This window comes from Nomascus leucogenys, chromosome 5, assembly GCF_006542625.1.
Source record: "Nomascus leucogenys isolate Asia chromosome 5, Asia_NLE_v1, whole genome shotgun sequence".
Taxonomy (NCBI): Eukaryota; Metazoa; Chordata; class Mammalia; order Primates; family Hylobatidae; genus Nomascus; species Nomascus leucogenys.
This window is the reverse complement of record NC_044385.1, coordinates 124,728,720-124,747,515: the sequence shown is the minus strand read 5'-3', so window position 1 is coordinate 124,747,515 and position 18,796 is coordinate 124,728,720. Positions and strand designations below refer to the sequence as shown.

At 43.3% G+C, this 18,796-nt stretch overlaps 1 protein-coding gene across 30 annotated transcripts in view; it reads left to right on the top strand.

Moving 5' to 3' along the window:
- DOCK9 (dedicator of cytokinesis 9) overlaps positions 1-17,540 on the top strand; it is a 293,699-nt gene extending 276,159 nt beyond the window's left edge. For 9 of the 30 annotated variants that reach the window (XM_030813613.1, XM_030813604.1, XM_030813594.1 and 6 more), the window contains 10 exons: positions 479-601; positions 1,311-1,424; positions 1,627-1,632; positions 2,084-2,119; positions 2,954-3,100; positions 5,561-5,771; positions 10,583-10,773; positions 13,567-13,667; positions 13,803-13,941; positions 16,282-16,845. In XM_030813613.1, the coding sequence (XP_030669473.1) occupies positions 479-601; positions 1,311-1,424; positions 1,627-1,632; positions 2,084-2,119; positions 2,954-3,100; positions 5,561-5,771; positions 10,583-10,773; positions 13,567-13,667; positions 13,803-13,941; positions 16,282-16,404 (1,191 nt within the window). In that variant the 3' untranslated portion in view covers positions 16,405-16,845. Of the gene's footprint in view, positions 1-478; positions 602-1,310; positions 1,425-1,626; positions 1,633-2,083; positions 2,120-2,953; positions 3,101-5,560; positions 5,772-10,582; positions 10,774-13,566; positions 13,668-13,802; positions 13,942-14,841; positions 14,850-16,281 lie in introns of all 30 variants that reach the window. The other 21 variants (XM_030813620.1, XM_030813610.1, XM_030813597.1 and 18 more) reach the window with 5 other exon arrangements.
- Positions 17,541-18,796: the final 1,256 nt, after the last annotated feature.

The window sequence follows — 18,796 nt, the reverse complement described above, 5'->3', positions numbered from 1 at the left end:
GTGGAAGCAGAGTAACTACTCAAACTTCAATTGGTAGAAATGTCCAAGGTGAAGCAGGCACGGTGCCCACCACACTCCATCACTAAATCCCTTTAATTTATGTTAAAATCATGCTTAGTAAGGCTCCATGTCTTAGCATTGTTATTGTTCCTCAGAAGAAAAAGAAATTTCTAGATGATATTTATTAAGACAACTAGGAACAAAAATTGAGAGCCCCTGTGATGGTATCAGTGTCGGTTTTTCCACGTATTACACAGTGGTGGAGGGTGATCCTTTTTCGCTTTTGCTTGTGACCATGATTGAAAAAATGGCTCCCTAAAAAAGAATGTTGTTATAAGTGTGGAAGTGAGTGTTGACACATGTTGTCTGTTGTGAAAAGTTCCTCCTCGCAGTCTTAGCACTTAGCATTCTGCAAGGGGTGCCATGTCACATTCCCCGTAACGCTCTTCTCTTGCTGTTGGCCCTCCTCTTTGATCAGGACGTGCTGATGGAGCTCCTTGAGCAGTGCGCAGATGGACTCTGGAAAGCCGAGCGCTATGAGCTCATCGCCGACATCTACAAACTCATCATCCCCATTTATGAGAAGCGGAGGGACTTTGAGGTATGGGAGTGCCTTTTTGTTTTTTTCCTGTTTGAGAGCACGACGCTGTGACATATACCCAGACCCGCGTATGTGCGAGAGAGGAAGCAGGCCACGGGCCAGTGATGAGCGGGGGAGTCTCTGACCCTCCACGTTACGCTGAAGGTGGTGGCCAGTCATCATCTCCAAATAGTCATCGGGTATCACCCAGACCTGGGCCCCGCCTCTGTGGAGACCCCCACATCTCAAACTACAGGGTAACCACCCGGCACCCCACTTTTGAAAGGCTGCCATGAACAGAGTTTTGTGATCACCAGGTGTCCCTTTTCTCAGAAAGCTTCCTTACTCCACCTACGTGAAAAAATGGTGTCCCTTCCGCCCATCCTGGCCTTGGGAGGTCATCCAGTTTCTCCAGGCATATCAAACGGAGCAGGAAAAGCAAAGGCCAAGAATCACGTTGGGGAACCATCTCTGACATCGCACCTTAACTTGAAAACAGGGTTTGCTTATTCTAATGTGGAAATGTGATGGGTCCTCACATGTGGGCTGGCCTTTGGGTGGGAAATGTTACCATTCATTAGTGATCACTACAAGTTGTACAGCCAAAATGTGTGTGTGTGTATTTTTACTCAAGTTCGAGGACTTTTCACCTCCATTATCACATTTGTTATTTTAAAATCGATTCTCCTGTTTGCACATGGGAAGAAATGGGCTTTGTTCTGCTTTCCAGAGGCTGGCCCATCTGTATGACACGCTGCACCGAGCCTACAGCAAAGTGACCGAGGTCATGCACTCGGGCCGCAGGCTTCTGGGGACCTACTTCCGGGTAGCCTTCTTCGGGCAGGTGAGCCTCCTGTCCATTCTGCAGACTGTCCTAAGTCCTTTAAAAAAAAAAAAACTATAATAAAGTTATATCTTATAAATTCTGTTTTCTGTAATTGCTAATTTGATGAATTTGTCATATTTAGTATGATTCTTATCTTCCTCAGTAGTAAACTTTCTGCTTTTTTTCTTTCTTCCTGTCTTTTCTTTATTACTTTCTTAAGGCAGCGGTAAGTTCTTCCTCCATAAGACATTCTTACAACATCTTTGGTACTTCAGTGTGGTTTGCAAGTTTCCTTTTCAAGTCTGTATGTTTATCTGTCTAGTTATTACAAACTCCAAAAAAATTAACATTTTATTCCATTTACAGAAATAAATCACCTGTTTTCTTATACATATATATTGCATGTTTTAAACCAAAATTAAGACTTTCTGGTGTCCTTTGTGCCTGTGCATCTTTATCCTTTGTAATATAATATCTCCACAAGTATATTTACAATTACAGTATTTCAGAAACCCTGTAGAAAAGGGTTTATCTAAATTTAACTTAAATTTTAACCTTCAAGTCTCTAACATTATTAAATGGTATAAATTATAATACATATATTTAGGGCATGTGGTTTTCTATGAGCATTATATAACCTTCAATTTATTCTGTTATTGTCTTTTATAACTTTATAGCAATACCAGTTTACAGACAGTGAAACAGATGTGGAGGTAATTACAGTAAATGCCTAAAAAGCAAGTAATATAGTGAAATTACTGCATCTAAACTCCTGGTTTGATGTGGATGTTTTTTGTTTCATGCTAGCTTGCATTTTTTTTTTACTGTTTTGTGCACCATTTTCTCTCTCTTAATTTACATGAGAAACTTTTAAAAAATTTTCTTTTAAACATTAACCCCGGTTGGACTTTTTAATTTTCAACCTTTTTCACTTCCCATGCAATTCTAAGCCTTGTAGTCAAACATGATTGGTGCTAAAACAGATGATGACTGGTGATATGAAAATATTTTCTGATATTGAGCTACAGGTCTTTAATATTTTTTTCTCATCGGTAAAGCAAAATACAATTTATACAAGCTTTACATAACTTTTACTAAACCTACTCCAGACCCCCAAATGCTTCAGTTTATGCCATAAAATCCTGTGTGTATGGGAGCCGTCAGGAGAAGGGAGGCATGTCCCCTTCTGAGCCTGCCTGTCGTGGGCTGCTCATCATTTTCTAGTGAGTTCTGCTTCTTGGGAAAGTGAAACAGGCTTGACTCCCATTAGACTTCCCTGGGACAGCACAGTCTTGTTTCCAAAATCTCTCATTTCACTCAACACTTAATGACTGCATTCTTGAATAAGTTTGCAATTTTGTGTTTTTCCTTTATCTTTGCACCTAGACTTCATGTTATTAGCATTTTCTTTCTCATTCAGAAAACCCATTTAAGTAGGATTTTTAGACTCATTCCTTTTTTTTCCCCTTGTGATAAAAGAACACTTCCTAGGTGGTAAGCCTTAGGCTTACATTCAGGGATTGCTCTAATTGTGCTTTATGTCACAGGGATTCTTTGAAGATGAAGATGGAAAGGAGTATATTTACAAGGAACCCAAACTCACCCCTCTGTCGGAAATTTCTCAGAGACTCCTTAAACTGTACTCCGATAAGTTTGGTTCTGAAAATGTCAAAATGATACAGGATTCTGGCAAGGTATGACCATGTTTGGATAAGTTTCATAGCAATGTAATGTTGTGATTGATTACATATTATATATTTTTAAATGTGTATAGAAAAAAACTCAAGAAAAATATTAAGGATCCTTGGCCGTGAGTGGCAGGTGTATTTTCTTCCTAATACCTTTAGTGCTTTCCATTACATGCTTGACATTAAAAAATCTGTATCGCCTAATTTTTAAAACATCTAATTTTACAAAATAATTAACATCTGATGGGATATGTCATTTTTAGTCCAGCTATTTGGAAACTCTGACAGAATGAGGCCCGTGGCTTTGCTACTCACTGCACCTCTCTGTGCACGTAGCACATGACTTGCCACTCTATCACTGACAGCTGGATATAAGGACAGGTGAACAGATGGGCGGATGGGTGAATGGACACATGGACAGGCCAAGGAATGAACTCACCAACAGCGTGACTGTGGGAATGGCGATCATTTTCTGCTTAGAGAGCTGTTCTCTGGCATTCTGTTCTCATGAAGACCCTTTTGGAACCTGCACCTTTGTCCTGTACCTTTGCGTGTCCCACCCTCCTCAGGACATCTCCAGGAGGTCAGGTCTCCCTCTGCTTCCTGAAGGTGAAACATGGGGCAAGACGGTTTCACTCCCACTGCCTTTAAATTATTCCTGCTAAAGAAAGTTAAGTTTTAATAGGTTTGGATACAATTAGAATGAATGGCCAAATGGCTTTTTCTAAAATACAAATAATAACTTTTTTTTTTTTTTGAGATGGAGTCTGGCTCTGTCACCTGGGCTGGAGTGCAGTGGCATGATCTCAGCTCACTGCAATCTCTGCCTCCTGGGTTCAAGAGGTTCTCATGCCTCAGCCTCCCGAGTAGCTGGGATTACAGGAGCACGCCACCACACCTGGCTAATTTTTGTATTTTTGGTAGAGACAGGGTTTCACCATGTTGGCCAGGCTGTTCTCCAACTCCTGACCTCAGGTGACCTGCCTGCCTCAGCCTCCCAAAGTGCTAGGATCATAGGCACGAGCCACCGAGTCTGGCCCAAGTAATAACTTTCTATGACTTTATGTATTTTCTTCTAAAGTTTCAGGCACTTTTCCATCTGTTTTTCATTTTTTCTTCACAGTCATCTCTGTTTTGAGAACAGTTCTCTTTCATTTGCCTGCCTTATACTGGTATGGTCTCCATGTGCTCTGCACAGTCATTTCTTTTGTGTCCCTTTTTATTGCTCTAGAAGGTTAAATACAATTAAAATGTGCAAAATTGATTTGTTGATTTGTCTTCCTAATAAATTAGCTTTTGTTTCTGCATAGGAAATGCCTATGTTTAATTCTCTATCATGTCACAGAAATGAAAGTACCACCAACTCTAGCAATGTGGTTTTAAAAGTATTTATGTGTTAAACAGAAACTAAATTTATTATTAGATTAGTCTAGATTAATCTGTACCTGTATTAAATTAATTGATCTGCAGCTGTTGCATCTAATCACAGCTGTCTGTAGATTAATGATAATTTGGAGGCCTAGCTTCCAAACGTTATTGCTAAAATAAACATTTATCTCTCTAAGCCAAATATATTAAAAATGCAGTTTAAGAAACAATCAGAGAAATCCAGACTGGAGGTCATTCGATAAGAAAACTAGCACTTTGGGAGGCCAAGGCGGGCGGATCACCTGAGGTCGGGAGTTCGAGACCAGCCTGACCAACATGGAGAAACCCTGTCTCTACTAAAAATATAAAATTAGCTGGGCATGGTGGCACACACCGGTAGTCACAATTACTCGGGAGGCTGAGGCAGGAGAATTGCTTGAACGCTGGAGGCAGAGGTTGCAGTGAGCTGAGATCACGCCATTGCACTCCAGCCTGGGCAACAAGAGTGAAACTCTGTCTCAAAAAAAATAACAAATAAAAAAATTCAATGTTATGGGAAAAATGAACGATAGGGAATTCTTCTAAATTAAACATGACTAGGGACATAACAACCTAAATGTAAAGTATGATTGTTGATTAGATTCTGATCCAAACACAAATATCTATAACTAACATTCTGGAGACACTTGAAAAAATGTTAATGTAGACTGGGTATTGGATGGTATTAGGGAATCAGTGTTAATTTGGGTAGGCATGATAATGTATTGCGGTTATAGAAGCAAATGTCCTTATTTTTAGGAGAAGCTGACTATAGTATCCTGACGTGTACCAGTTACTTTGAAACGGTTCCACTGGAAAAAAAAAGTCTGTGTGTGTGTGTGTGTGTGCACATACATAAGTGTATGTGTATGTATATTTGAAACAAATATAGCAAACTGCTAGCAGTTGTTGATCCAAGTGGTGGATGTGTGGATGTTTGTTGTACTCTTTTCTCCGTTATATTTACTAATAGTAAAACGTTGGAAAATACCATGTAGGTAAGGACTGAGTGATTCCTTCATGGAGCACCAATCTCCCATTGTGCTATTTCAATTAAAGGTCAACCCTAAGGATCTGGATTCCAAGTATGCGTACATCCAGGTGACTCACGTCATCCCCTTCTTTGACGAAAAGGAGTTGCAAGAAAGGAAAACAGAGTTTGAGAGATCCCACAACATCCGCCGCTTCATGTTTGAGATGCCATTTACGCAGACCGGGAAGAGGCAGGGCGGGGTGGAAGAGCAGTGCAAACGGCGCACCATCCTGACAGGTATGGGCCCCAGAAGCCACATGGACACGAGCCCGGACGCCTTGCCAAAGAGCTGTCCAGAGGGGTTCAGAAGCTTCAGGACTGGAAGGGCCTTTCTAGCTCAGTGAGCCACCCCCACACCACACCCTTTTCAGTTTCACATTTATCTAGTGCTTCCTTTTGAATACTTGGGATGTTTTTCTGTTTATCTGTTGACACTTCCTTCTTCCACAAGACCAGAAGCTCATATCCAATCTAAGGTCACTTACCCTTCTGAGAATCTGATGAAAATAGCGGGCCTTATGTGCCCAGATGCTTTTGCACACAGTCTAAGGTGACTTATGGACTCCAGGTCCAGCAGCCATACTCAGTCCTGGGTCTCCGCACAGGGAGGGACCCGTCTCACACACCCGTCTCAGGTTCTAGCATGGACCTGCTCAGCGGTCTCAGGCTGTGAGTAAATGGGATGTGAGCTTGGATCGCCCCACATCATTGCCCCCGGGGGCTGGCCAGCTGCCACTTGAATGCCTTCTCTGCCAGGAAGCTCACTGCATTTAATGGCTGTCCACGAGTCCAGCTTAGGCAGTTTTCACTGATCCCTTTGGCACTGTTTAGCCAGTGATAACCCACTCTGGGAAATGTGTTTTGCATCATTTTCTGGTCCCTGGCAAGTGTCCAGTCATCCTGGGGTGATTTTTACCTTCTGTGGGAGAGCTTGACCCATCCCTGCCTCGTTAGGGTCAGTGACATCACTGGGGTAACCTAACATAAAATGCTTTCTTGACCAAGAAGTATCAGTGGGAGGGCCGTTCAGAATGCCAGGTGTGCCAGTTTTCACCACACGTCTTCCAAAGAGTGGCTCCAGTTAAGTCAGACCAGGAAAGGGCCTGCTCCCCGGAAGTTGGGGTTGTTGAGTTTCTATCTGGGTAATTAATACACACTTTCATAATAAGCGGAAGGAGCGCTGTGGAGATGCTGCACCCAGGTGCTTATCAGCTCTCACTGGCGAAGTATATGCTTTAAAAAGACAGATTGGATGGCGTGGTGTTTATATCTCAGTAAAGCTGTTACCAAAAAAAAAAACAAAATACAGGTTTTTATGAATTAGCCCAGGACAGCATATTGCAGGGAGCTTTTCACACTCCCTATGAGGGAAATGAGATAAAAGTTAAAACTGTGTTCTTAAAGTGTGCCAAATCCTGCTTGTAAAATAAGAAGACAGCATATATAAAGCACAAATAACATTGTCCTCACAAACATCACCCCACCCCAAATAATTTAATTATTTTTTTAATGCACACATCAGTAGCAAATTCTCATTAAGCCAAATAACTGCACTTCGAGTTGGAATCACTTTATGGGAATCACCAGCTTACAGTGTTTATGGTTCAGCTGTGATGACTTTCCTTCTGACCCTTTAAGTCACTGGTTACCCAAGGTTGGTCCAGGACCAGCAGCATCAGCACCCCCAGGGAACTTGTTAGAGATGGAAGTTCCAGGTCCCCACCTCCGAAACTGCTGGATCAGAAACTCTGGGAGCGGGGCCCAGCTCTTTGTGTTCAACAGGCCCTCCCGGTTATCCTGGTGCATGCTCAGATTAGAGAACTGCTGCCTTTAATAAACCTGGTTCACTGCTGAGTCAGGGTCAGGATTTTTTAGTATGGTTATTGTTAAGGCAGTGTACGGATTCATCAACATTCATTGCCATAGGCTGTTTTCCCAGGGCACATTTCTCCAGGGTTACAGTTCATCACTTTGTTAGAGACTACTTTAGATTAGATAAAGCACATTGAGTAATGCTCTGTATCTGCGAGAACAGAGAGTGCGCTGCAGAGAGAGGTGGGGCAGACACCTGTGTTGTTGGCTTGGGGATTGCCGTCCACAGCCGTGGGTTGAGACAGCCTAAGCAATGGCGAGGCTGTCCTGGGGGTCCTGTAGGCCTGGGTCACAACCTCATTGTGTGACCTTGGGCAGATCACTCTTCCTCTCTATGCCTTAGTTTCCTCATCTGTAAAATGCGAGTTAGGACACTTATCTCATTATATTGTCATAACTTTGTAAATAGTAAGAAGCAGGGGAAGGAATGTTCTTCATTTTTTGCTAGATTTCATCTGCTATTGAGCTAGATACACACACCAGGGCATTCTGAAGGCTGGACCTGAGGGTTTTCCCTCAAATTATCAACCCCTCAGGTTTTTCTTCCATTGCATTGCTTCGTACCTAACCTTTGGCCTTCCAAAGGTCAAAGGGAGCCCAGGCCTTCCCTGCCCTCTACACCAGGAAAAGGCTCACCTTCCTGGGTAGTTCCCAGTCAGCTGACTGTAACTGTGCGATCATTTGAAAAACCTCATGATCACCCTCCAGCCTCCTTCAGTGGAAATTTCTGAGCCTGTCCCAAAGAAGGGGGGCGAGGAGAAGCCTCTCCTCCTTCTTTCATGGAACTTTTGCTAAGGAGTTTCTTCCCAGTCACTATTCCAGAGTCTTCCAAACCTGGATTAGCCTCTGGCCCTCCACTTTCTATTCAAGACACAGACCAGCAGTCACCATACTTATCACTGGGCCTTCCCCGTCCTCCTTTCTAAAGGGCTGGCTCAGTCGGTCACCTAATTGTCCACCTTCCAGAGCCAGTTTGGACTCTCATGCAGCCATTTGGGCAGTAATGCATTCATTCATTCAACAAAATGTATTGCACACTGACCATGTTCCCATTGGCATGCTAATGAAACAGACATCTGTGGGCCTGTGCAGCTGGCATTCTAGCCAGAGGAGATAGATGATAAACAGTACCCAGATGAGTAAATATACCCGTGGTGGAACATGATCTGTGTTCCAGAGAAAGCAAAAGGAGACTGGGAACCTGGAGTTGACCTCCTTCCTCAGAAACAGGAAGGCAGTCCCACTCTTCCCCTGAAGCACAGCCCTCTGTCCAAATACAAGCAGGCCTCTGCCAGCACTGCCTCCCTGACTAGGGAGCAGTGAGGCCGAGTCCTCACCATCCTACCAGGGAGCTTTGTGGATCCCCAGTGCTACCACTTAAAATCTGTGAAACCAAGTCGGGAACCCTTCACCTTTCACTGATAAAACATTGGGAAAAGGCAGCAGGCCTATAAGTACGTGACAAATGAGGTTGCCTCAGGGTGGACATGTTTTCCGCCTTTGTCCAGATGTTGGGTGGCCCATCAGAACTCTGTGTTTCACAGGGGCTGGCCCTGTTTCCCATCCTGTGATGAGTCCTTCCCAGTTAAACTCTTCACTAGCCACTTGCTAACTAGAGATCAGGACCACTCCCATCTGACGTTTGCTTGTTCAAAAAATAAGCTTTTAAGTACATATCTACTGCCTATTAGTAAATATATGTCAAGTGAGAATATTATAGATATTTCTTTTTTTTTTTTTTTTTTTTTTTTTTTGAGACGGAGTCTCACTCTGTTGCCCAGGCTGGAGTGCAGTGGCGCGATCTCGGCTCACTGCAAGCTCCGTCTCCCGGGTTCACGCCATTCTCCTGCCTCAGCCTCTCCGAGTAGCTGGGACTACAGGCGCCCGCCACCACGCCCGGCTCATTTTTTGTATTTTTAGTAGAGACGGGGTTTCACCGTGGTCTCAATCTCCTGACCTCGTGATCCGCCCGCTTCGGCCTCCCAAAGTGCTGGGATTACAAGCGTGAGCCACCGCGCCCGGCTTATTATAGATATTTCTATGGTATATAGAGCAACAAGAAATGTGAAGTAGCAAATGAGAACCTGCTGTTTTTCTGTTCATTTTTAAATTAACTCCTTTGTGTTGATGTTTAGGTATCTCATTATGTTAAAGGAAAACAATATTAATCAGATTTTTTTGTTAAAAAATATATAAGAAAAAGTAAATATTTTTATTTCTTATTCATTGCTGTAAGTTTCAAAATACCTTTATTAGCACTACGGCTCCAAAAGTTTGTGAATTTCTGGTTCATGAAATCCTTTGCTTAGGAGTATATTCTTTGTGTTTTTTTGGTTTGGGTTTTAGGGGAGTGGTTTTTGTTTTCTTTTTTGAGACAGGGTCTCACTCTGTAGCCCAGGCTGGAGTACAGTGGAACAATCACAGCTCACTGCAGCCTTGACCTCCTGGGCTCAAGCCCTCCATGTCAGCCTCCGCAGTAGCTGGGACTACAGGCATATACCACCACACTCAGCTAATTTTTTTATTTTTTACAAAATTACAAAAATTAGGTTTTTGCCACGTTGCCCAGGCTGGTCTTGAACTCCTGGACTCAAGTGATCTACCAGCCTTGGCCTCCCAAAGTGCTAGGATTACAGGTGTAAGCACCGTGTCCACCCTAGGAATATATTCTTATTTATTATTTTCTACTGATTTCTCAGCTTTGTGCAAACTTAGCATGTGATTCAAAGTTATTCTATGGACAAAAATGAATTTTCTCAAGGGTATTTTTATGGAACTATTTTCTGGACGTAGTCTATTATGTAGTATCTCAAAATTGTTTAGTCTTTTTTATGTTGTCAGAGTCATCTTATATCCACTAACTCATTCAGACCTCAGAGCTTCCAAGGAAGGTTTGAGTGGGGAATGATAACCTGATTTATTGAAAGACACGCTTGTCACATTAAAAGGATAACAAGGACCCAACTCTCTTGACTTTATGAGCTACACGATTGTAAAGGAAGACAATATTCTAGCTCCACCAAGTAGTAGTATGTGTCTCTGGCAAGCTTTGGGTTCCTTATTTTAAAAATGTAAGTAATAATGACATCTGTAATAATCACTTCTAATAATAATCAGCTCAGTAACACTAAAGCTTGTGCAAGCCGTGCAGTAATTCCGGGGCTCACCCTCTGCAGCCATACACTGCTTCCCTTATGTGAAGAAGCGCATCCCTGTCATGTACCAGCACCACACTGACCTGAACCCCATCGAGGTGGCCATTGACGAGATGAGTAAGAAGGTGGCGGAGCTCCGGCAGCTGTGCTCCTCGGCCGAGGTGGACATGATCAAACTGCAGCTCAAACTCCAGGGCAGCGTGAGTGTTCAGGTGAGCCAGGCACAGCAGGCCAGAGGGCAGCAGGGGAAACCCTTGCCCCTGGGTGACTTGAGAGTCGTTTCCACCAACAAGGTCTACTTGAGAGCCTCGGTTTACCAAGTGATCCCTGCTCCCTTCCCCCAATGTCTGTGACATTTCTCCTGATATCAGAGGGGGAGGAAACCTCATGATCCCTGTCCCCCACCCCATGAGGACTGACTGTCTGTGGGGACAAGAGCCAGATCTCATACACTACCCTGATTTGTGAGTATTTGGGGAATTCTGCATGCCTAATTAGAAGCATCAAGACTCTTCTAAATACAAAGAAATGTGGAGAGCAGTAGATTTTCCTATAAAACTGTTGTTTGCTGTTTTCTATGAAAGTTGTATCCAAAAAAGTACCTTTAAGTTTTACTCTCTTAATGGCATCTTTTGATTAATGAATTCATTATTTTAATATAGCCCAATCAATCAGTTTTTCTTTATTGGTAGCATTTTTATGTTCTCTTTGAGAAATCTGTGTCTACTCCAGAATTTCACGGATGTTCTCCTAGGTTTTCCTCCTTTGCTCAGCATCCACATCTAGCTCTGCAGTCCATCTGGGATTGATTTTTGTGTATGTTATAGTGTGAGGGTCAGGATATACTTTTTCCATATGACCTTCCAAGTGATGTACACAATTTATTGAAAAGATCATGTTTGATCTAGATACTAACATATATGTTCAGTTTGTGAAAATTCATCAAGCTATACACTTGTGATATATGTGCTTTCCCATTTGTATATTATACTTTAATAAGAGGTTTTTAAAAAGTTATCTTACTTAGCTGGTTTCCTAGTTGATTGGTAAATGTTTAATCACTTTCTCCAGTAACAAGTATGACTCTTACTTTCTGGTATTTTTAAGTGTATATAGTTCAAACACATGTTTGTTCATATGTATATGTACGTGTGTATATATGTATTTGTATATCCTACTGTTTTATCTTTCAAGAAGGGTATGTTTATGAAAGTTACATGTAGATTATAATGCATAGGTTTTGGTTTTTTTGGTTCACTTTCTTAAATTATATTTTGTCAACTTCCCATCAGATCCACGCTAAAGAACCACGAGTTGTTGCCCAACATTTTTGTGTCATTCACCACAAAAGCATTTACAGATGTTTTTAATCTTTCCTTATAGTCTCAAAGACATATGTGCCAAAATAAGTTAGCAAGTGAACATAAGTATTCCAGCAACGTGAGTGATTATGTAACAGGTCCAGAGGCCACAATTTTCTGTAGCTAAAAACAAAACCACTCAATCAACATGATCTGGGAACATCCAGCCCCTATGGAAAGGCCACCGGAGGGGTGTGGCACCAGTCCAGGGTAGGGCTGGACCATTGAGCTTTGTAAAAGGCAAAATATGCCCTGCTAATTTGATGGTAACCTTAGTGTTTTATAAAATTCCCAGTCATCTTAAAAAGCAAGAAATTCCATGTTGAAATGAGAAGATTAAGTTTATACTCATATCTACCAAAGTAACAACAAAGTTGCAGCCAGAGGAAATTAACTTTATCGTTTTATTTGCGTATTTCTGTAATCGTTTCATCAAGCAGCTCACTTGCGCTGCAGCTTTACTGGGCAGAGCCGTCTGTGGAGCTTCTTGTCATTGCACTCCAAGATCTTGTTATTATACCTTATGGAGTCTCATCAGCCTTCCTCTTTCTATCTTCTTCAAATACGGACCGTCTTGTATCATTTTAGCCAATCAGTCACTTGGGTCATCTTCAGGTGATGAATATGGTTCCCCCCACGCACCAGCCTGGTGCTGAGTTCTACCCTCACGCATCTTGGGCTGTTCACCCATTGCCCCCGGCTCAGAGGTCCCCCTCTGACCACTGTGGCTGGAACCTGGAACCCTCCTGTCTCCACATCTGGTGTGAGTTCCTGTGGCTCAGTTTTCCTGCCATTGCTAGACAAGTCCTGCCTACCCTGGGTCAGAACCACACACGGAGAGCTCCCCTAATTCCTTGCTAAGCTCACCAGACCTTCCGGGAAATATCAAGCAGCGACCACATAGTCACGTTCTTTCCCAGGCTGTCTCAGACGCCTGGAACATTCTTCTTCCCATCCCAGTGTGTCCAGCCTTCTTTCTCACCACATTCTTACCTTTACTTACTTATCCAGAATCAGCAGACCCTTCTTAGCTGCTTGCAAGGATGGTGCAGGGTTCTGGTTCAGTCACCGTGCTGTCTGCTCCTAACATCTAGCTCTCCAGCACACCACAAATGCTCACTTCATCCCAGGATAGCAAATCAGTTTGCCCATGGCTGTCTATACAATTCAATGAAATGAACAGTTGTTTTTAAAAACTGGAATAGTTACTGTATTTTTCAATTTTTCACTGAATTCACCAGATTGGCCTGTTAGTTGAGTGTAGTGCAGCACAAATCCCAGTAACTAAACACCTTGGAAGTAAGAATCCTTGACCTGGATTTGGAAGACCTGGGCTGTGATCTCTGGTGTTTTGCTTATTGACTCTTCAAACTTGAACAGGCCCCTAAGTTTTCCAAGCATTGGTTTCTTCTTACGTAAAGTAAACCAACATCACAGGTGCCCTGAAGATGGCTGAGATCATGGAATCAAGCGGTGTGCAACAGAGTGAGCTTTGTGCTTTCTTTTTGGGCTTAAGTTCCTGGACGGCAGGGATTGTGAGTAGCTCACGCGAACAGGCTTTTTAGTGCCTGCAAACTGAAACTGAACAGATGATCATGGTGATTTTCTTGCTAATGCAATTGAAAATCTTTGCTCTTTGTCTAGGTCAATGCTGGCCCACTAGCATATGCGCGAGCTTTCTTAGATGACACAAACACAAAGCGATACCCTGACAATAAAGTGAAGCTGCTTAAGGAAGTTTTCAGGTAAAGCACACTGAAAGCATCTTTTTCTCTTCGAGTTTCGATCATTTCCGTGCTCATTCGGGAGAGAGATGCTGCTGGTTGGACTCATGCCTTATCCTCTGCGTGCCTTTGTTTCTCCCACCTGTACCATTCCAGGCAATTTGTAGAAGCCTGCGGTCAAGCTTTGGCGGTAAACGAACGTCTGATTAAAGAAGACCAGCTCGAGTATCAGGAAGAAATGAAAGCCAACTACAGGGAAATGGCGAAGGAGCTTTCTGAAATCATGCACGAGCAGGTAAGGGTCGCACTGGCTCCAACAACTTGGAGTCCTTGGTTAGGGGTTTCAAGTACACCCTATCATGACTTAGGCCACCTGATATCCTTCCAGAACTGTGACATCTGAAGGAGAATGTAGCATACCACACTCCTGCCATGCTCTAGCCCCAGGTCATTTGGGAACAGCTGACAGATTGCCCATATGCTGTTATCTACAGCAAGCAGGGGAGAGCGGGCCTGCCTCCTCGTGGCTCTAAGAGGTGGCCATGTTTCCTAAGCTTTCTCTCTCCCCACCCCCGTCTAGCCAAAAGGAAAAGAAAGGAAAAACTCACATGAAAATATCCATACTGTTCTGACAACTGTATTCCTTTAATTCTTTGAAAAAAGCAGGACTTGCCAACCTGGTTTAAGGAATTACCTGTTGCATTCAATGTTTTTGCCATTTAAAAATACAGACTGATTCCATTTTTGACAATGTACAGTGGGCCTTGGTGCCCCAGTAGATTCTTCCTTTAAGTTCCTTGTCACTACGGGCATCTTCCCTGATTATTTTGCTGTTATCTCCTTCCGGTGGGTTTCTTCAGTAGGATTCTATGTGTGGGCTCAGTTGTCACAGAGGAGACGGTGACCCGTACCCAGGGAATGCCTAGAGCAGCATCCACATTGTTTTTTTGTGAGGGGTCTGTCTCAGTCACTGTCCTTTCTTTATAATTGACATTAGCACCTTGATAACACAGAACTGCTCTGTCTGGCCCCTCCATTACCGTCCTTCAGTCTGACACAGTGGAAGCCAGGGCCGTTTGTGGAGTTACCCTATCCCCTGACAGTTTAGTTAGGACATTTTCATTGCAGGAAACGAACGTCAGTGTGTGAGCTGTAACTCACTTGCTTTTTTTCTCCTCCATGCTAACACGTTCAGCTGGGATGGTAATGTCATTTTTAAATTTTATTTTTCTGATAATCTGATTCAGAAAAAGCTATTACTTTTTTGAATTTGAGCAACTGCAGACATTGGCATAATGACAGTACATGGGCAGAGGAAAGCACCCTCTTCTGGACATTTTAAAAAGTAGAGGCCAGACGTGTGGCTCGCCCCTGTAATCCCAGCACTTTGGGAGGCCAAGGCGGGTGGATCATCTGAGGTCAGGAGTTCGAGACCAGCCTGGCCAACATGGTGAAACCCCATCTCTACTAAAAACTACAAAAATTAGCTGGGCGTAGTGGCACACACCCTAGTCTCAGCTACTCGGGAGGCCGAGGCAGGAGAATTGCTGGAACCCAGGAGGTGGAGGCTGCAGTGAGCCAAGATCGTGCCACTACCCTCTAGCCTGGGCAACAGAGCAAGACTCCATCTCAAAAAAAAAAAAAAGTAGAAAAAATTTGAAATGATTAGAGAAATGAATGTCTGAATAAGCAGAACAGGAGGGACTCATGGGAACCAATTTTTGGAGAAAACTTGAGATCTTTTCTGTGGAGCCTCCAGATTCCTATAGAATGGAGAGTTTGGTCAGTGGGTGCCGACATGGGGCACCAGAGAAGATGAAAGTAGTAAGAGATCATGGGCTGAAACTGTTAAACTCCCAGAGTACAGGGATATTTAATGCACTTGCTGTCAGCTGCACCTTGAACTTCCCATTATGCCAATAGCTGTGAAGACTGACCCCTTTGAACCCCTGAAGGGCCGTGGCGGGGGTAGACTTGATTTTGGTGTTTCCAGGGGAGCCTCTGCTGGAGGTGAAGACCTACACTCAGATCCCTCCAGGCACCACTGGGCATGGAAAGATACTTGTTCAGGGTCAGAGGAGTAGCCACCCTCTCCCAAGATAAAATCTGTAAGACCCTGAGAAAAGGAGGCAGGAGAGAAACACAAATGCTCCAAATTCATTTTTAAAGGTTTTTTCAAGGTCAAGGCTAGGTTGTGTCCCAGTCAAGCACATGTAAGTAGACCTCACGTTGCCTTAAGTAGACCTCACGTTGCCTTATGATCTGGTGAGCGTAGAAGGCTCTCCGTTCACTAGCTTTGTAAAAGAAACAAAATGTGCTGTTCTTGACTTTCTCCTTATAATCCTCACCTGAAAGCAGTCATTTACTAGATAAGCTGAACGTCTCCCTCTGTAAACCAGCAGCCAGGCTTTCCGGGTGCATGTCACTCATGTGATGGAGTGAATGTAGACTTGTGTGTGTGATGTGGGGTGCAACACTTTGAGAAATATCTCCTTGCATCCTTACACTCAGTAACATTGTGTCGCACATGGCAACATTGCATTGCATATGGTAACATTGTGTCACACATGGCAACGTTGCATTGCATATGGTAACATTGTGTTGCACTCAGTAACATTGTGTTTCTGTCCTCGAGATCTGCCCCCTGGAGGAGAAGACGAGCATCTTACCGAATTCCCTTCACATCTTCAATGCCATCAGTGGGACTCCAACAAGCACAATGGTTCACGGGATGACCAGCTCGTCTTCGGTCGTGTGATTACACCTCATGGCCCGTGTGCGGGGACTTGCTTTGTCGTTTGCAAACTCAGGATGCTTTCCAAAGCCAATCACTGGGGAGACCGAGCACAGGGAGAACCAAGGGGAAGGGGAGAGAAAGGAAGTAAAGAACTATGTTATTTCGTAACAGATTTTCTATAGGAGTTGTAAGAAGGTGCACATATTTTTTTAAATCTCACTGGCAATATTCAAAGTTTTCGTTGTGTCTTAACAAAGGTGTGGTAGACACTCTTGAGCTGGACTTAGATTTTATTCTTCCTTGCAGAGTAGTGTTAGAATAGATGGCCTACAGAAAAAAAGGTTCTGGGATCTACATGGCAGGGAGGGCCGCACTGACATTGATGCCTGGGGGACCTTTTGCCTCGAGGCTAAGCTGGAAAATCTTGAAAATATTTTTTTTTTCCTGTGGCACATTCAGGTTGAATACAAGAACTATTTTTGTGACTAGTTTTTGATGACCTAAGGGAACTGACCATTGTAATTTTTGTACCAGTGAACCAGGAGATTTAGTGCTTTTATACTCATTTCCTTGCATATAAAAAAATACGAAAGCTTAAGGAATTATGTGAGCTTAAAACTAGTCAAGCAGTTTAGAACCAAAGGCCTATATTAATAAACACAACTATGCTGAAAAGTACAAAGTAGTACAGTATATTGTTATGTACATACCATTGTTAATACAGTCCTGGCATTCTGTACATATATGTATTACATTTCTACATTTTTAATACTCACATGAGCTTCTGCATTAAGTTTAATTGTGGTAAATTTGTGCTGTTCCAGTATACGCAATATGCTTTAATGTTTTATTCTTGTACATAAAAATGTGCAATATGGAGATGTATACAGTCTTTACTATATTAGGTTTATAAACGGTTTTAAGAATTTCATCCTTTTGCCAAAATGGTGGAGTATGTAACTGGTAAATCATAAATCCTGTGGTGAATGGTGGTGTACTTTAAAGCTGTCACCATGTTATATTTTCTTTTAAGACATTAATTTAGCAATTTTATATTTGGGAAAATAAAGGTTTTTAATTGTATTTAACTGATCACTGCCCTGCTGTAATTAAACATTCTGTACCACATCTGTATTAAAAAGACATTGCTGACCATTTGGGGTGGCTGCTGGGTGTTTATTGTTCAGCAGTCCTAAGGGAACAGGATACCAAAATCCTCAGGGTGAAATCAAACGGGGTCTGAAATTTTCTTTAAAATACTTGAGCGGGGGAAGAAAAGAATGGGTAGAGACCACGGGACTGACAGAATGCTGGTCATTGTGGAGGCTGAAGTTGGGTGCGGGGGAAGCATGACACCAGTTTCTCTGCTTTTGGGGAAGTTTCCGTGATACGGATTTCACAAGCAGAGGGGTCGCGTCTTCAGAGGACCCGGATGAATGCTTTGTTGGACCGTGGCAGGATCTAAATCATACCAGTTACTCCCAAGTTCACATGGATACCTCGCTAGCTCTGGCTTTTCCCCTTCGGCTGTAGCAAGACGTCCATCTTTATCCCCTCGCTTACTGGCTTTCGAGATGAGAACTCTGGGATAGTGCATAGGCGGCCAGGCACACCCCCTGTGCCCTACGTGGTCAAGATCCCTCAACCGGGTCACATGATGGCTCCAAATGCAGGTGCTGTTCCTGCTTCTGGTGTGCCCGCTGTCCCCAGCAGGTAGGTCAGCCCCTTGTCACTCAGCCCCATATAGTTCTATTGATAGAACTAAATAAAATACCGAACAAAATAAAATAGCTAGGTTTTTGCCTTGCAGGGCTGTCAAGGCTGTCTTTTTACGTGACCAGTTAAGGAAAGAAAACTTGGAGTGCTGCGCACCCCATGAGAACCCAGTCTTCTTTCTCAAGACCCAGCAGCCAAGAGTCTTGTGGCATCTGAAACATTTGCTACCTACCAGTGGTAAGGCAAGAGGTCTTGGGAAGAGACAAAGAGGTGGCGAAGGGTCGCCATGACCCACCAGAATCCACAGCCCACTTATGCACTCATGACGCCACTGGGACTCACCCTGCATATGTTTGTTCCGTGTTGCTGACATCCCAGCCCAGGCTAATAAACCTCAAGGCAAACATCAGCATGTCTGGGAGAAGAGCCTGGCGCTGAGCTGGAGTATCTAGTCATAAACGCCTCATCTAGAAACCATAAAACTCAAGTCACCATGTAGTAAGAGAAATAGAAGTCTAGAAAGAGCCCATGTCAGATAAAGGTAAGTTTGGAAGGCGGCCAACCCTTACTTATGACAGGAGTGGAGAGAGGAGCCATCTCTAAGTTGGGAGCATCCTGCAGGGAAACATCCGTGTCAACTAAATCTTCCCTTCGTTATGTACAAAGCCTGGTGGAGCATTTTCTTGGGAATCTGTAT